Source organism: Dendropsophus ebraccatus, chromosome 10 (assembly GCF_027789765.1).
Source record: "Dendropsophus ebraccatus isolate aDenEbr1 chromosome 10, aDenEbr1.pat, whole genome shotgun sequence".
NCBI lineage: Eukaryota > Metazoa > Chordata > Amphibia > Anura > Hylidae > Dendropsophus > Dendropsophus ebraccatus.
The window spans coordinates 23,046,269-23,062,887 of NC_091463.1; the positions used below are offsets into that span (position 1 = coordinate 23,046,269).

The 16,619-nt window shown below is 45.8% G+C and overlaps 2 protein-coding genes across 3 annotated transcripts in view; one reads left to right on the top strand and one right to left on the bottom strand.

The window, feature by feature from the left end:
* Positions 1-16,619, top strand: part of FGD1 (FYVE, RhoGEF and PH domain containing 1) — an 86,307-nt gene that overhangs the window by 44,356 nt on the left and 25,332 nt on the right. The window lies entirely within an intron of this gene.
* ITGAV (integrin subunit alpha V) lies at positions 5,134-8,728 on the bottom strand. Its single transcript, XM_069986124.1, has one exon. It carries the CDS (start codon positions 8,711-8,713, stop codon positions 5,462-5,464), a length of 3,252 nt encoding a protein of 1,083 aa, XP_069842225.1. The 5' UTR covers positions 8,714-8,728; the 3' UTR covers positions 5,134-5,461.

Consider the following 16,619-nt stretch of genomic DNA (forward strand, 5'->3'; position numbering starts at 1 on the left):
TTGTTTTTAACGTCAACACTCTAAAAAGTTGTCACCCAGGTTTCCAGAGGTGGGGTTCACATGATTTCATGTATTTGTTGTCTGGAAGGAACACATTAAGTTAGAGGGATTTTTGTTGGCAGATCACGCCAACTTCTTTGGCACATGCCAAGTGTCTATACAAGGAGCCTGGAATACTCAACAGAGGCCACAGATCAAGCAAGGGTTTAAAGGGATAGATTATGACAAAAAAATTTTTGTTTCACTAGGCAACCACTTAGAAGGAAAATTTCATATTGAAAAAAAAAAAATCTAAACGTAGGCCGAGCGTTAGTTTCATGATCTGATCCCTCTTTACACATGAATAGAGATGAGCGTAACTCAAGCAGAGTCTGATTGTTTGGCATTTGATTACCAGTGGCTGAAGAAGTTAGATGTCCAGGGTGTCTGGGAAAACATGGATACAGCCATAGGCTGCATCCAACTTCTTCAGCCACGGTATTCAAATGCTGAACGATCAGACTTGAGCATGCTCAAGATGTGCTCATCCCTACACATGAATGGTTGGCTCTGCCAAGCATTCATGTATTTGAAATGTATAAAGCAGAGGCTAGTCACTGCCAGAATCCTCTCGGACAAGTCCAACATGCCCAATCCTTCTTTCCCCAGACAACATCTGTCGGAGAGAGTAGTGAGGCCCCCGTACACACTAGACAGTCAGTTGGTCCTGCCAAAATGATCAGTTTTGGCAAAGTTTTTCCGAAATTATATTGAAACCTTAAAGGAAGCCTGTCACCCCGGTTGCCAAGGTGAAGCCCCTTATATTTACCCCTTCTTTGAAGTCCCAGTCCCGGACCCCGTCCCGCCGCCGAGAAGCCCCCGTCGGAAGCCATTCCCGTGCCAGAGATGAGTCCGACACCGATAGAGAATAACTGCTCCAGTCATTCTCTATAGGTGTCGGACTCATCTCTGGTGAGTGCGTGCACGCCTTCCGACGGGGATTTCTCGGCGGAGGGACGGGATCCAGGACTTCGAGGAAGGGGTAAGTATAAGGAGCTCACCTGGGGGGTCAAGCAGGCTTCACAGGTCCCCTTCAACAATTAACTAATATATCTTCCCCATTAGGTACTGAACTCACTTTTCCAATATCTAGTGGATCAGACAGATGCTGGCACCTATATGACAAGCTGTTTGCTATTTAACAATCGCAGTCGGCCATGATAGATTAGAGAATTTTTTTTTTTTAACCGAAACAAAAAAGTACCATTATATAAAAATTTACAAAAGAAAAGAAATTTCTCTTAGAAGTTACATGTTCAGCGTTTATACATAGCACATGGCTGACCTCAGAACGTTGCAAAACCACAAATACTGATGACATTTGCAGTTTCCTTTCTACTTTTGCAAGGCAAAAAAACTGTTCACTGTAAGCAGAAAAGCTAAGGCTTGATTTAGACGTCTATAATGCTGCCTTTGGGTGCCACTTAAAGGGATTTTCTTGCAGAAACGGTATGACTCTTGTCCTCAGTTTGGGTGCGGTTTTGGAACTCTGTTCCTATTGAAGTAAATGAAGCTGAATTGTAATACCACACACAACCTGAGGACAAGGGTGGTGTGTTTTTTATCTAATCCATGATTACCCCTTTTAAATCATTTTGGGGTTCTATGGTGATCCAAATGTGGTTCAGTACAACCCGTATCATTGATGAAGTGGTCACATCACTCGCGTATGAATTCGGCCTAACACAGCAGAAGCAGAGGAGCTGTCAATAGCAGTCAACCAGAACACGGGAAACAGTAAGAATCTGGTTGTTATGGACAACCCCTATAAGTTATTATACTATTTTTCACACAAAACCCATTCCAAATCATAATGCAGCTGTTGCCCAGAGCAACCACTTAGGTTTCTTTCCAAATTAGAAATATGAGTTGTCATGTCATCGGTTACCATAGGCAACCCTACTATTTGTATTTACATACACTGTATTAAAGGGCAAGTCCATCCTTAAATGAAATACATTTTAGGTACATTTATGTAGTTTAGGTTTCCCAGAGCAAGTAACGGTACAGACAGGAGAGGCTTTCTCCTCCCTGGGTCTTTTTAGATTGTCACAGGGTTGTACAGCGTTAGAAAGACATGGCTGCATGGAGTAACACTCCTGTCCATAGGTTGCAACTGGGGATAACTGCCTGATGGGATGGGGGGCGGGGGGGGGGGGGGCATACAATCCCGGACACCCCCCATGATCTCAAGAACGGGAACTTGACTCTCCCATCAGAATAGAATGGTCAATGCTCCATTCATCCTCTATGGCATCTGCCAGAGATACCCAAGTGCTATACTCAGCTATCCCGGGCAGCTATCACAGACAATAAATGGAGCCGTGGTAATGGAAGTGTTTGGTGTTTGTAATTAAGATCATGGAAGTCCAATGCCCCCCCCCCCCCAAAAAAAAAAAAAGAAAAAAAAAATCCACTCAGGATCTGTGTGCTATTGCAGCTCAGTTCCATTCAAGTGAATGGAGCTCTGTTGTAAAACCACCCACAACCTTAGGACAGGTAAGGTGCAATTTGCACTAAAGCAGCCATGTTTTGTCCTTTAAGGGGGTTATCAAGATTTAGAAACTGCTCAGCTACCTTCTTGCAAAAACAGCACCACCCCTATCTTGAGGTTGTGTGTGGTATTACAATTCAGCTACATTCAGTTCAATAGAACTGAGCTGCAAAACCCCACACCCATACTGGAGACAAGAGAGGTGCTGTATCATGAAGAAAGAAGCCATGTTTTTCTAAGCTTGGACAACCCCTTTAAAGGAGCAGTCTAAGAACCCCATAAGGCAGAATTCTCCATTGCCACCGTACATTTTTACATGCATTATAGTAACCATACAGTAACATATTACAAGAAGTAAAGGTTTTTATCAAAAAGTTTATTTGCGGATGACTTTCCCCCGAATGTCTTTTGGCAGTGATAAGCCAGTCACACAAATGCTCAATAAATCTATCAGCAAATATTTCATTAGTTACAAAAAAAATTATCTAAAAAAAAAAAAAAATGTCAAAAGTGCACTTAATATTTTTAAAGGTTTTTCTTCTAGTTTTTGTGATTTTTTTTATATATTATTTTAGTAGTATATTAAAACTGAAAATGAGCTAAATCTTTGTTGGCATTGTCAAGCAATATATAAAATCCTAATACTAGGCAGGATAAGACCATGTGTATACATTAAGGGAATTTATATAAAACTGCATGTTGTCCATGGCTGAATAAAGCAGTGTTCTGTAATAAATCATCTCCATCTAATCGTATGATTTAGGCCTTAGGCCTGATTCACATGGCACAAGATGTGCATGAGGCATGTACAGCGCCAAATGGAGTGCCCATAGTGTGCTCATTATACTAAGCTGTAGGCACTCTGTGTGAAGCCTTGGGTGTCGACATACATGTATTACAGAAATGTATGGAGCCATAGACTTCTATAGATGCCATATCATATGCATGAGCCGTGAAGCTACAGTAGTGTGACTGATCAACCATAGAGTTTTTACCAAGTGTAAATTCAGGCTATAGATGGCACCTTTTTCATCTGACAGCTATCGCTCCCAATTCCCTAATACACATACACAATATTAGGCTGGGTTCACACTATGTATATTTGAGGCTGTATTTGGTCCTCATGTCAGGTCCTCATAGCAACCAAAACCAGGAGTGGATTGAAAACACAGAAAGGATCTGTTCACACAATGTTGAAATTGAGTGGATGGCCGCCATATAACAGTAAATAACGGCCATTATTTCAATACCACAGCCGTTGTTTTAAAATAACAGCAAATATTTGCCATTAAATGATGGCCATCCACTCAATTACAACATTATGTGAACAGAGCCTTTCTGTGTTTTCAATCCACTCCTGGTTTTGGTTGCTATACAGCCTCACAAATACAGCCTCAAATATACATAGTGTGAACCCAGCCTCAGATTGTATTCTCAATCAGGAAAAAGACGCTGCCAGATAACTTCCTAAGAAAAGAATTGGGCATTGCATATCCAACATGCCTGATCCTTCTCTCAAAGTTTTCCATTGCTGCAGCACCAAGAGGCCGCCAAACATTAGACAGTTGTCAAGTGCTACCGAAATCGGCAGGTTCAGATGGCATTTATTTAATGTGTGTGGCTGGTGTTACAACTCTCTAAAGATCACTATTTGTGATGAGCGAACCTCGTCCAAATCTGAATTCTCTGCATTTGGTAGCTGAAGAAGTTGGATGCAGCCCTTAGGGAGTCCAGAAAAACATGGATACAGCTTATAGCCTATGGCAGTATCCATGATTTCCCATCAGCCTTAGGGCTGCATCAACCTCTTTAGCCACCAAATGCAGGGAGCTCGGGTTCGGGATGAACCCGAGTCCTAGAGGTTTTCGTATCTCTAATCACTAACACTTTAGGCCCTTCTAATAGCATCACCCAGTATACCCCCCCAAACTATCCATATTTTAGGACCACCTAAAAAAAATACCATTTTACAACTCCATTTCTGTTGCTACAACAGATGCAGAACTAAAAAAAAAAAAAAAAGGTTACTTTTGGAGGTTAATATATCTCCAGATCACACCCACTAATAGAAAGTATTCAAAGTATGTAAAACATTTATCCCAGTGTTATTGGGATGTATGTGAATGCTGGCGCATAGGAAAGTTCATGCAATGTAACGTTAACAGTTCCCATAATAGTTCTCCTAGGGAGGACCACATGGCTGTAGGTATGTTACCTGGTCTCCTTGGATATGTTTAAGCATAGTTATTTGTATTGTTGAATACAGCAATAGATACATAAAATAACCACATTGCTATATGACCAAGGTAGGCCAGGTAAAGTTCAGTCATGAGGATGCAAGTGGACCAAGGTAAGAACCCTACGACATCTATATAACGAAGTAGGGGGTTCTTACATTCGTCTACATCAGGCATGTCCAAACTTTTTTCGAAGAGTGCCAAATTTGATGAAGTGAACATGTGCGAGGGCCGACCATTTTACATGCTACATGCTTTATAACACAGGCAGATAATAGCAAGCTGGATACCTGGGGGGCCGTAAAAGTTCGGAACGCGGGCCGCAAATGGCCCTCCGGACGGACTTTGGACATGCCTGGTCTACATGAACACTTTGTAACATTCACATTTTTTTCCTTGACCCCAAAACTCAGAGATATGTAGGATCTAATATAACCTATAGTGGGGATGGACAACCTGTATTTTACCATTACGTAGAAGAGTGGTCCTGTCCTACGTATGGTGGAGTCAGCCATGATGAAAAGCAATATTCATTAGAATGGAGCCCAGTCTAGGATCCACCACCATTAATAAAAACTACCTATACAAAACATTTTGTTCAGTTCTCAATGACTCACTACATTGGTCTAGCCATTTAAAATTTTCCATGATTGACACCAAACATCATTCGCAGAGAAAAGGAATGATGGCCTCACGCATCAGTGGCTACCTCACCATTTTCTTGAGGCTGAAGCTGTTCCCTCTCGATTTCCTCCTGGGGAGGACGTACACGTTTGAAGAACCCAAGTTTATACATTATAAAGACCATCAGAGCCAAAAGCAGCAAACCTGATAATACTGCAAGTACTATGACCCAGATGGGTACCGGGGCCCCGGATGACTGGTTAACCCATAGAATGTTAGTAGTGACCTCCGTAGAATTGCTTATATCAGGAAGGTTCATGTTTTTATACGGGAATTCCAAGACCTGGAATGCGGCAGAGGACTTTAGGGAGTAGGAATGATTTTGGTTCTCACTGTTCATAAAGGTTGGTGTCCACAGTCTCGATCGGATGTATAGAATTGCACTTTTTCCTTTTTCGACACGTTCCACGTGACACTCAATCTTGAGACACTTTGCTGTTCCGCACCTCAGGGTCTGCAAATCTCCATCCACCTGTGGAAGATCGCGGCGATTGCGTTCATTACGGGTGACATTCTTTATATCATCTGCCAAGGAGCTGGATGGTGCCAGGTTAAGGGGGTTGATAACAACATCGGAAGTACAGTTCATGGGGCCATCGATTTCATATTGAATAATGTATAATAAGGTGTTGCTTTGGTACATGTAAGGCCATTGAATATTGAGGATTGCTTTGCTGAATGTGCTGGGTCCGTTGTTTCGAAGTTCAAAGATGTGTTGGACAAGTGGGCCTACCTCTTCTTCTTTCGTTGGGTTTTCTTTGGGTTCCCAGTTGGCGATTGGTAGGAACACTTCAGTTGGTGTGGAGACTCCTCTTATTTCAACTGCTGCCAACACGGCCAGAGCTATTTGTAATGATTTTTTGGGGCTGGTATTGTTGTATTGGTTTGAGCTTTGTATCTGGAGGTCAAAGTTGACAGTGTCATCCATCTCGTTCAGCTGATGAACACTGAAGAGCAAGGCCGCTACCACCCTTGTACCGGCTTTCATTGGATTTCCGAGATCACATACCACAAGCCTTGTCTGGTTCTCTGTCTTAAACGCACAGGATAACCTTGACAAGGATTCATTCTTTCGAACAACCCCAATAAAGTCAGCTTGGGGTGGGATATGGACAAAAAGTTCAGCCTCATAGGCCCCTTCACCTTGGTTCTGGGCATCAACCAGCAGGGTCAGAGGGCTGTCATCTCCAATATATAGCTGTTTCTGCTCACTTTCTACAGACAAAATGAGGTTTGGTTTGCAAATATTGTCTTCGCCACAGTCCAGCAGTATGTGGGCCTGTTTGGTTAGATTGGCAGGGTTAAACTGATTTAGGATTGGCATTAGTCCAGATGAATCAGCAGCCGCCTTGTAATCCATTTGGTAATCCATGAAGACTGTGATGGGCGTAAGTTTGTCTCGAAACTCACTCTCGTCCCGCAAATATGCCTGTAATTCTTCGCAACGCATGGCGCCACCATTTACCACAGTCATGTCCTTAGAATGAGTGGGCTGCCTTGTGTGGAGAAACAGCGCCCGTCTTACAGCCCCCTTCTGCTTCAGCTTGTCAAGCAGGAGTTCCACCTTAAACGCCAGGTTTTTGGGTACATTGCCTTTGCTGCTGGCTTTCAGGCAGAATTTTACATCAAAGCAGGAGACCGGAACCCCACTGGGAAGGTTACACGTCTTACTATCAGGATTTAGGAGTGACGGGTTCACTTCCAATACTGCATTCACAGTTATAACAGGCCTAGATCTGTATAGTATGGCCTTATCAGCCCCAAAGGCACCCACTACCAGGTCGGGGTAACCATTCTCGTCAACATCGGTGGCTCCTTTTAGCGAGTACCCGAAACTTGCCGGCATAGTTTTAGATGCCCACTGACCTTCGAGTACTTGAGATGGTGTTGTACTCATTCCGGAGCTTCGGCCATTGTAGATGTACACCAGGCCCCTTTTAGTTTCTCCTGCATATGGTGCACCAATCGCAATGTCATTGAAACCATCTTGATCCAAGTCGCCCAGCGGGGCAATAGAACTACCGAATCTTGAAAACAGATCGAACCCAGTCAGTTTGGTCAGGACCTGGAGGCCAGATTTGCTCTGGGTGTAAACAGTCACTTGTCCAACTTCTTGAAGTTTACCATCTGAACCTCGGTCCATGAAAAGAGGTGCACCAACAAACAAGTCCACGAGGCCATCTCCATTAATATCAGTGGTAGCAACCGAATAGCCAAAGTAGGCGGCCATCTGTTCACCGGTGAAATTGTACAGCGATGCCATACTGCGCCCGTCGTAAATGGACACCATGCCCAGCGTTCGCGCAGCCCTGGGAATCCCTGATACAAAGTCTTCGATGTCGTCTCCGTTAAAGTCCCCGACCGCCACCGAGTAACCCAAGTAGCTGTCATCGTACTGGGGGCTGGCGGCACGTGTGGCCAGTTGGTTGGCATAGGTGGTGCTGTAGATTTTGGGATTGTAACTCTTTACAATATCCTCCAGGGTGTCGGAGATGATTTGCCCCTGCCAGTAAAAGCTTCCAGGCCCTCCTAGCAGCACTCGGTCGCCCTTGGTGAAATCCACACTGAATCCGCCCTGGCAGAATCCTTGCTCCTGGGCATCGTGTTTGGCGTTGGACCTGCAGGGCGCATATTCTACTATCGTTTCTCCATCTTTTAAGTAACACGTCCCAACGGGTTCCCGCTCCGGCTTCCTCTGCTGAGTCCTCCAGTGATACAGGGGGGCACAGGCCAGGATCTTGCCATCTTTGGCCTTTAGGGATGCCCCAAACCATTGGTTGGACTTGAATTCTATGGGGTCATTGATATCATAGTATCGATTACCGGTGGAGTCGAAGACAATAGCCTGGCACTTGGCATTCCTCCAGTCGCACTTCTGCACCTCCCCCCCTTGGCTGATGGCCGGCTGCGATGTGTTGGCTTTAGGGGCCCCAATAAGCAGGAACGACGAGCTGCCATCTGGGAGGAAGAAGTCCACAGCGAAGCCGAAGTAGCTGCCCTCCGGCCCGGACTGCACCAGCGGGTTCTCCGAGTCCAGATTGAAGCTGCAGCAGCCGGGCAGGAGGAGGAGGAGGAGGAGGAGGGCGGCGGCGCCCATCGTGCCCGGGCTGCCTCTCCGCTTATACCGGACACCGTCTCTTCCCATCAGCTCGGTGCGGCCGATCCCCAGGCTGGACAGCGGATAAACTTCCGCCGATCCCTGGGACTTTCCTTGTTTTCTGATCAGACAGGCTGTGGGCGGAGCCAGGAGGCGAGTCATCCCGGGAGGGCGGGCCTGTGTGTCTGGCCCCGGAGTGCGGCGGCAATCACGGCAGCGGAGGGGGGGTTCATGCACAACGCGGACACGTGGCCACAGGGTTAATACAATCCTGCCGGCAGTCAAAGGGTTAATGTAGAAAAGTCGGCAGTAACGGGGGGGGGGGCGTATTGAGGGGTTAAAGCGGCTCACTGTGCAGGGACAGGGTTAATAGAGAGAAGAGCTGCAGCAAGGAAAGGGTTATGGGAGGTCTGCAGGCAGGGAGAGGGGGCTGTAAGGGTTACATCAGGTATATAGCAGTATGAGCAGGGAGAGGGGGCTGTAAGGGTTACATCAGGTATATAGCAGTATGAGCAGGGAGAGGGGGCTGTAAGGGTTACATCAGGTATATAGGGGTATGAGCAGGGAGAGGGGGCTGAAAGGGTTACATCAGGTATATAGGGGTATGAGCAGGGAGAGGGGGCTGAAAGGGTTACATCAGGTATATAGGGGTATGAGCAGGGAGAGGGTAATAAGAAAGGAGAGGGGGCTGTAAAGGTTAGATCAGGTATATAGCAGTATGAGCAGGGAGAGGGGGCTGTAAGGGTTACATCAGGTATATAGGGGTATGAGCAGGGAGAGGGGGCTGAAAGGGTTACATCAGGTATATAGGGGTATGAGCAGGGAGAGGGGGCTGAAAGGGTTACATCAGGTATATAGGGGTATGAGCAGGGAGAGGGTAATAAGAAAGGAGAGGGGGCTGTAAAGGTTAGATCAGGTATATAGCAGTATGAGCAGGGAGAGGGGGCTGTAAGGGTTACATCAGGTATATTGGGGTATGAGCAGGGAGAGGGGGCTGTAAGGGTTACATCAGGTATATAGCAGTATGAGCAGGGAGAGGGGGCTGTAAGGGTTACATCAGGTATATAGCAGTATGAGCAGGGAGAGGGGGCTGTAAGGGTTACATCAGGTATATAGGGGTATGAGTAGGGAGAGGGGGCTGTAAGGGTTACATCAGGTATATAAGGGTATGAGCAGGGAGAGGGGGCTGTAAGGGTTACATCAGGTATATAGCAGTATGAGCAGGGAGAGGGGGCTGTAAGGGTTACATCAGGTATATAGCAGTATGAGCAGGGAGAGGGGGCTGTAAGGGTTACATCAGGTATATAGCAGTATGAGCAGGGAGAGGGTAATCAGAAAGGAGAGGGGGCTGTAAGGGTTACATCAGGTATATAGGGGTATGAGCAGGGAGAGGGGGCTGTAAGGGTTACATCAGGTATATAGCAGTATAAGCAAGGAGAGGGGGCTGAAAGGGTTACATCAGGTATATAGCAGTATGAGCAGGGAGAGGGGGCTGAAAGGGTTACATCAGGTATATAGCAGTATGAGCAGGGAGAGGGGGCTGTAAGGGTTACATCAGGTATATAGCAGTATGAGCAGGGAGAGGGGGCTGAAAGGGTTACATCAGGTATATAGGGGTATGAGCAGGGAGAGGGGGCTGTAAGGGTTACATCAGGTATATAGGGGTATGAGCAGGGAGAGGGGGCTGTAAGGGTTACATCAGGTATATAGGGGTATGAGCAGGGAGAGGGGGCTGTAAGGGTTACATCAGGTATATAGGGGTATGAGCAGGGAGAGGGGGCTGTAAGGGTTACATCAGGTATATAGGGGTATGAGCAGGGAGAGGGGGCTGTAAGGGGTTACATCAGGTATATAGCAGTATGAGCAGGGAGAGGGGGCTGTAAGGGTTACATCAGGTATATAGCAGTATGAGCAGGGAGAGGGGGCTGTAAGGGTTACATCAGGTATATAGCAGTATGAGCAGGGAGAGGGGGCTGTAAGGGTTACATCAGGTATATAAGGGTATGAGTAGGGAGAGGGGGCTGTAAGGGTTACATCAGGTATATAGGGGTATGAGCAGGGAGAGGGGGCTGTAAGGGTTACATCAGGTATATAGGGGTATGAGCAGGGAGAGGGGGCTGTAAGGGTTACATCAGGTATATAGGGGTATGAGCAGGGAGAGGGGGCTGTAAGGGTTACATCAGGTATATAGGGGTATGAGCAGGGAGAGGGGGCTGTAAGGGTTACATCAGGTATATAAGGGTATGAGCAGGGAGAGGGGGCTGTAAGGGTTACATCAGGTATATAGGGGTATGAGCAGGGAGAGGGGGCTGTAAGGGTTACATCAGGTATATAAGGGTATGAGCAGGGAGAGGGGGCTGTAAGGGTTACATCAGGTATATAGGGGTATGAGCAGGGAGAGGGGGCTGTAAGGGTTACATCAGGTATATAGCAGTATGAGCAGGGAGAGGGGGCTGTAAGGGGTTACATCAGGTATATAGGGGTATGAGCAGGGAGAGGGGGCTGTAAGGGTTACATCAGGTATATAAGGGTATGAGTAGGGAGAGGGTAATAAGAAAGGAGAGGGGGCTGAAAGGGTTAAATCAGGTATATAAGGGTATGAGTAGGGAGAGGGTAATAAAGGAGAGGGGGCTGAAAGGGTTAAATCAGGTATATAGGGGTATGAGTAGGGAGAGGGGGCTGTAAGGGTTAAATCAGGCAGTTCCAGCAGTATGAGCAAGGAGAGGTGGTTGTAAGGGTTAATCAGGAGTATAAATAAGTAAAGGGTTAAATTGGGCAGTTTTGGGGGGTATGGGCAAACAGAGGGGCTGTAAGGGTTAAATCAGGTAGTGTCAGGAGGGGGTATGAGAAAGCACAGGGGGCAGTGCCCAGTTGTTGGCACTTTATGGGCTGGACACCCTGTTGTGCCATAACCTAATTGTATTGCTCCTGATCCCCCCCTGCCCCCTCCCCCCCTCCTCCATCCTGTGACACATATGTATCTCATTGTGGGTGACACCAGTGTTACACACATGTATCTCATTATAAGGAAGTGGTGTCCAGTGCAGCATGGGAAGGGTTAATGGGGGGGGGGGGGGGGGGGGGGGCAGCTGCCTGTCTGCACTGGTTCCATGACTGTCCTGCATTCCCTGCACAGAGTAAACAGCTTCTCCTCCAGATTCCTTATAAGGAGCCTCCTCCCTCCTGCTGCTGCTGACGGCCATGGACTGCGCCCCATACAGCTATAAACCCCTGACATGGGCTCCCCCTCCGCACAGCTGACACTTTCCAGCTCATCTATTACTTACATCTGCCTCTAGGAAAGCTGGGTGACAACTGGTATAATCTCAGCGACTACCCAGCTTTTTCAGATTCCTGCATGATGTCTCACATCCACCTCTTCAATATCCCTGTATTCATGTAACTAAGAATCCAGCCCTTCAGTAATTACTGGAATACCCCTTTAACCTAGGAGTATTCAGTGACCATTTCCTTGGTGCCACTTGGGGTTTTCCTTTACCTGTTCTGTGACACCCCCACTGCAGAGAACAATGCCAGCGGTGATGACACAAGGTGGAAATATTTGCAGAAATCCTTAGGCCGGGTTCAGACATGTCTAGATTTTCCTTGGTCGGACATAACCACACCAGAGGGGCAGCTATGCCGCATTGTCCATATGTCTGGCAGTCTATAGGGCACCTGGTGGGACACAGAATGATACAGATCCAGATGGTTGCGTCCACCATTCCCATTGTGACTGGATCACCTGGACACCTTGTACCTGGCCTTATAAACTCTATAGGTTACAGTTCTGACTACATACAATGTGGCATTATGGTCCGACCACTGTGACCAACTACTAATCTCTACAAGAAAATGGCAGCATTGACCTGGAGGAGTCATACTACCGTCACCTGTTCATCTGCCTGACAGTTTTATAGCGGCCGCATGGTCGCCCATTGTCTATAATAATATTATTGTGCCCTGACATGTAGCCCATTGTAAATCCATGTTCAGACTCAATCCTTATCTAGCCTGGAGCCATATATACATCTTACACCTGAACTTCACTGCCATGCGTGACTGTGCTTGTAGACAATCTGTGGCTGCTTGTTCTTGGGGAATCGTATCATTATGTGTAGCCTTATGTAAGGTCTGTGCTTCTGTCTGTTGGATCATGATGGGAGAAATGGAGGTCATTCCCAGAAAAAAGGCTGTTCCTCCTCTTTAAAGGGTTACTCTGGAGAAAGCAAAATGTTTTTAAGTAGACAAGTATAAGAAATGTATACAGATTTGTTTTAAAAAAATCCTTACAGTACTTATCAGCTGCTGTATGTCCTGCAGGAAGTGGTGTATTCTTTCCAGTGTGACACAGTGCTCTCTGCTGCCACCTCTGTCTATGTCAGGAACTGTCCAGAGCAGTAGCAAATCCCCATACAAAACCTATACTGCTCTGGACAGTTCCTGGCATGGACAGAGGTGGCAGCAGAGAGCACTGTGTCAGACTGGAAAGAGACATGTCAAAAGTTTTGATCGATCTATGTCTGAGTGTTCCGACCTGTACCAACCGGAAATAGAGGGGGGAGAGAGGACCTGCAGCTGCAGTGCATCCTCCCCTCGCTCTGCGTTAAAAAAAAAGAGAGTCGTGCTCCATAGAGCCCATTATAAGTCAATGAATTTGTTGCATAATTTTCGGACAATCCTACTGCAGATAAGCTATCCTACTAATCCTATGATGAGCTAAAACGCGTTGGTCTTCTCACCGCCAGGCACTGAAAGCACCAGGAGCTTAGATGTCACTTGTCTAGCTCACTCTAGAACAGTAGTAGGAACAGGTCCTTTTTAAAAGTGGGTTTATGAGAAACAGCGCCACTCCTGTCGAAAGGATGTTCTAGGTATTGCAGATCTGACTCACTTTAGTAGAGATGATTTGCAATACCTGACACAGCCACAATATTGGCGCTCCTCCAAGCTATGTATGGCCGACTGTATCTGTACAGTACAGGTTTATGCCGGCAGGTTGCTAGGTGTGAAGGCAGACAGTCCCGGTGTCTCAGGTGTGCAGGGTGAGGAAGCGTGCGTCACATGCAGCTGTCTGGCTCATAGTGACAGGTAATGGACTAGGAATGTAAGGCCGTCCCTCCCTTTCCCAGCTCTCCCTCCCTTTTTTTCTCAGTTTTTTTCCATGTGTTTTTTCCTTTATTATGTCCTATGTCTGGAGATCAGGCTTTTCTGTGCTGTCACCTGTCCCCTATCGTAGTAGTCGGGACCCTCTGTACAGATCACTATTCATGGAAGTAGTGTTGTTCACATACTGGGACATGTATTTATTTGCCCCATTACCTCGTCAAACACACATCCGCCTCTACCTATAGGGTTTACACATCAAGAAGATGGCTCCAGTCAGACGGACGTGCCAACAATGATCACCCGGCTGTGTACTTACAGGGGTAGTTCCAGTGAAGGAACAGAAGGAGAAAACATTTCTGAAAAGTAAATCCCTGCTGATCCCGATCACGGGAGTATCACCATGTGCACGCAGTATTAAACAATGAGGTCTCCTTCAAATACATTATTTTGCGGATTAAAGACCTGCCCCTGTAAATGGCAACGCTTTTTCCTATTTTATTGCATTTAGGTTTTTTTGCTTATTTCTTTTAGCATGTTTATTTTTAGTATTAAGTAAGTTCTTGGTTTAAGTGTCTGTGAAAAGTGTCTGTAAAAACCTTTTTCATGTCATAGAGACACGTCAAAAGTTTTGAGCCGGGAGAAGTCGGCGCTCAGTGCGGTCCTCTCCCGGCTCTGTCACATGGTCAGTCTGCCTATGTAAATCTATGGAGACTGATATCATGTGACAGGTAGCCGGGAGAGGACCACGCTCGTTCTCCCAATTGGTAGAGTGTTCAGACCCAGACCAGTCAAAACATTTGACATGTCTTTATGACATGTGAAAAGTTTTTACAAACGACAGGTACACTTAAAAAAAAACAATTATGAAATTTTTCCATTGCAAATCATGTGACCCATTGATCATGTTTGAACGAAATGATTAGCAACGCAAGTAAGTGCTACAAAAACCTACACGCATATAAACGCGTCTTTTTAAGAGTGTAAAAAACAGTGGAGGAAAAAAGCCACAACCTGCCTAAAAAAGCGCCAACTTAGAGTAGGCAAAAAATGCCACAGCCTTAGGGGTCATTCACACGTTTCGTGCACAGTCCGTATATACAGGCATTATCATTCATGTATATACAGGATGTATATTCCGGATATACGGAATGTGTAAATGATCCCTAAGTGTATTCCCCTAGCGGTTATTTAGGAGCCTGCAGAAGTTGGATGTCACCCTAGGGAGTCCCAGAAAACATGGCCGAACAGCCCTAGGGTGGCATCAAACTTCTCCAGATGCCAGGAGTTGAATGACGAGTGTTGGGCTTCGGCCACATGGCAACTTTTGACACTTTTCTGAAGTTCGCTCAACATTACTGAAGAACTTATATCTATGATGAATTTTTGGTACAGATTTAGATTTCTTATTGGGCCACAATCGTTTTTGCAGCAAAGTCTGACAACCAATCAGATCGCCTCTTCCACCTGCACTGAAAAAAGGTGGAATGTGGTTGCCATGGGCAGCAGCACTCTGTAGCAACTAGTTCTTATACATGGGGCCTAGGGGGAGATTTATCAAGATGTCTCCCTGTTGCCCATAGCAACCAATCAGTGCTTAGCTTTCATTTCCCATATTGCTTCAGTAAAATGAAAGCTAAGCGCAAAAAATCCCCCTGTTGTTTGCTCCTCCCTCCTATATATAACACATTTATGAGAGATATATCACACCCGCCCCTGTGGACACAGCTGATATAACACACAGCCCCTTAAAAAACCAGAAAATCCCAACTAGATGGAGCTGCAGGCCACGCATGTGTTTTGTGGCTCCATTTATTCTCTATGGAGCCAATGGAGATAGATGAATACAGCTTTTGGCTATCTTCGGCAGCCCCATACACAATGAATGGTGCGGCAGCTTTTACTTCAAGGTCCCTGTTAGGCTGTGTTCACACCAGAGTTTACCACTCCACCACAATTCTGCTTCTCTTTTTCTCTATCGGATCTGTCACACCCCCCCCCCCCCCCCCCCCTCAATAATTTTAATGGGTTCTTATTGTGCTCCGTTTTCATCAAGTCCGTCAGTGTTCCCACTGTTTTTTGTCCCTCCAAAAAAACGGAACACCCATTTTTTTTTTTACATTATAGTCAGTGATGACGGATCTAAACGGAAGGCATTTCCGTTCATGTCCATCTGCGAGTTAGGCTAGGATTACACTGCGTTTTTGCATACGTTTCACTGTATCAATTTTTCAACCCTAGGGCAATAGCCATCTGCCTCATAGGGGGTTTTGCCTTCCTCTGGATCAACACGGTTTCTGCAGGTTGAACCTTATGGACTCTTTTCTTTTTATTACCTTATTAACTATGTTACAGAAAAATGTGGTCAGCCCTGTTTTTGTGTAAGCTAATAAAATAAAATTGATGCGTTTTAAAGTTTTTTTTTAAAATAATGTAAGTCACTGTTAAATGGATCCTGATTAAAGATAAGCGAACCTGGAGCATGCTCGAGTCCATCCGAACCCGAACTTTCGGCATTTGATTAGCGGTGGCTGCTGAACTTGGATAAAGCCCTAAGGCTATGTGGAAAACATGGATATAGTCATTGGCTGTATCCATGTTTTCCAGACAACCTTAGAGCTTTATCCAAGTTCAGCAGCCCCAGCTAATCAAATACCGAACGTTCGGGTTTGGATGGACTCGAACCCGAACCCGGTTCACTCATCTCTAATCCTGATGGATTGGCATACACCTGCTTCAGTTTTTATCATTCGTTTTATTCCCCATAAAATGCATACGTTAAAATGCAGTGTGAACTCTGCCTTATCCGTCAACCTCCCTTTTTTTTTACTGAGCATGTGCAATATAGGAGAGAACCCAGGAAGACATATTAATGGATATACAAACAGATGCTGACTGAGGAAAACTGATGTAAATCATATGTTTATTAAAGCCAAATGCAAATGGTTTGATCCGTTTATGA

Bases quoted from the DNA above. Each gene is read 5' to 3' on its own strand.
- ITGAV (XM_069986124.1), bottom strand. From the start codon at position 8,713: ATGACTCGCCTCCTGGCTCCGCCCACAGCCTGTCTGATCAGAAAACAA.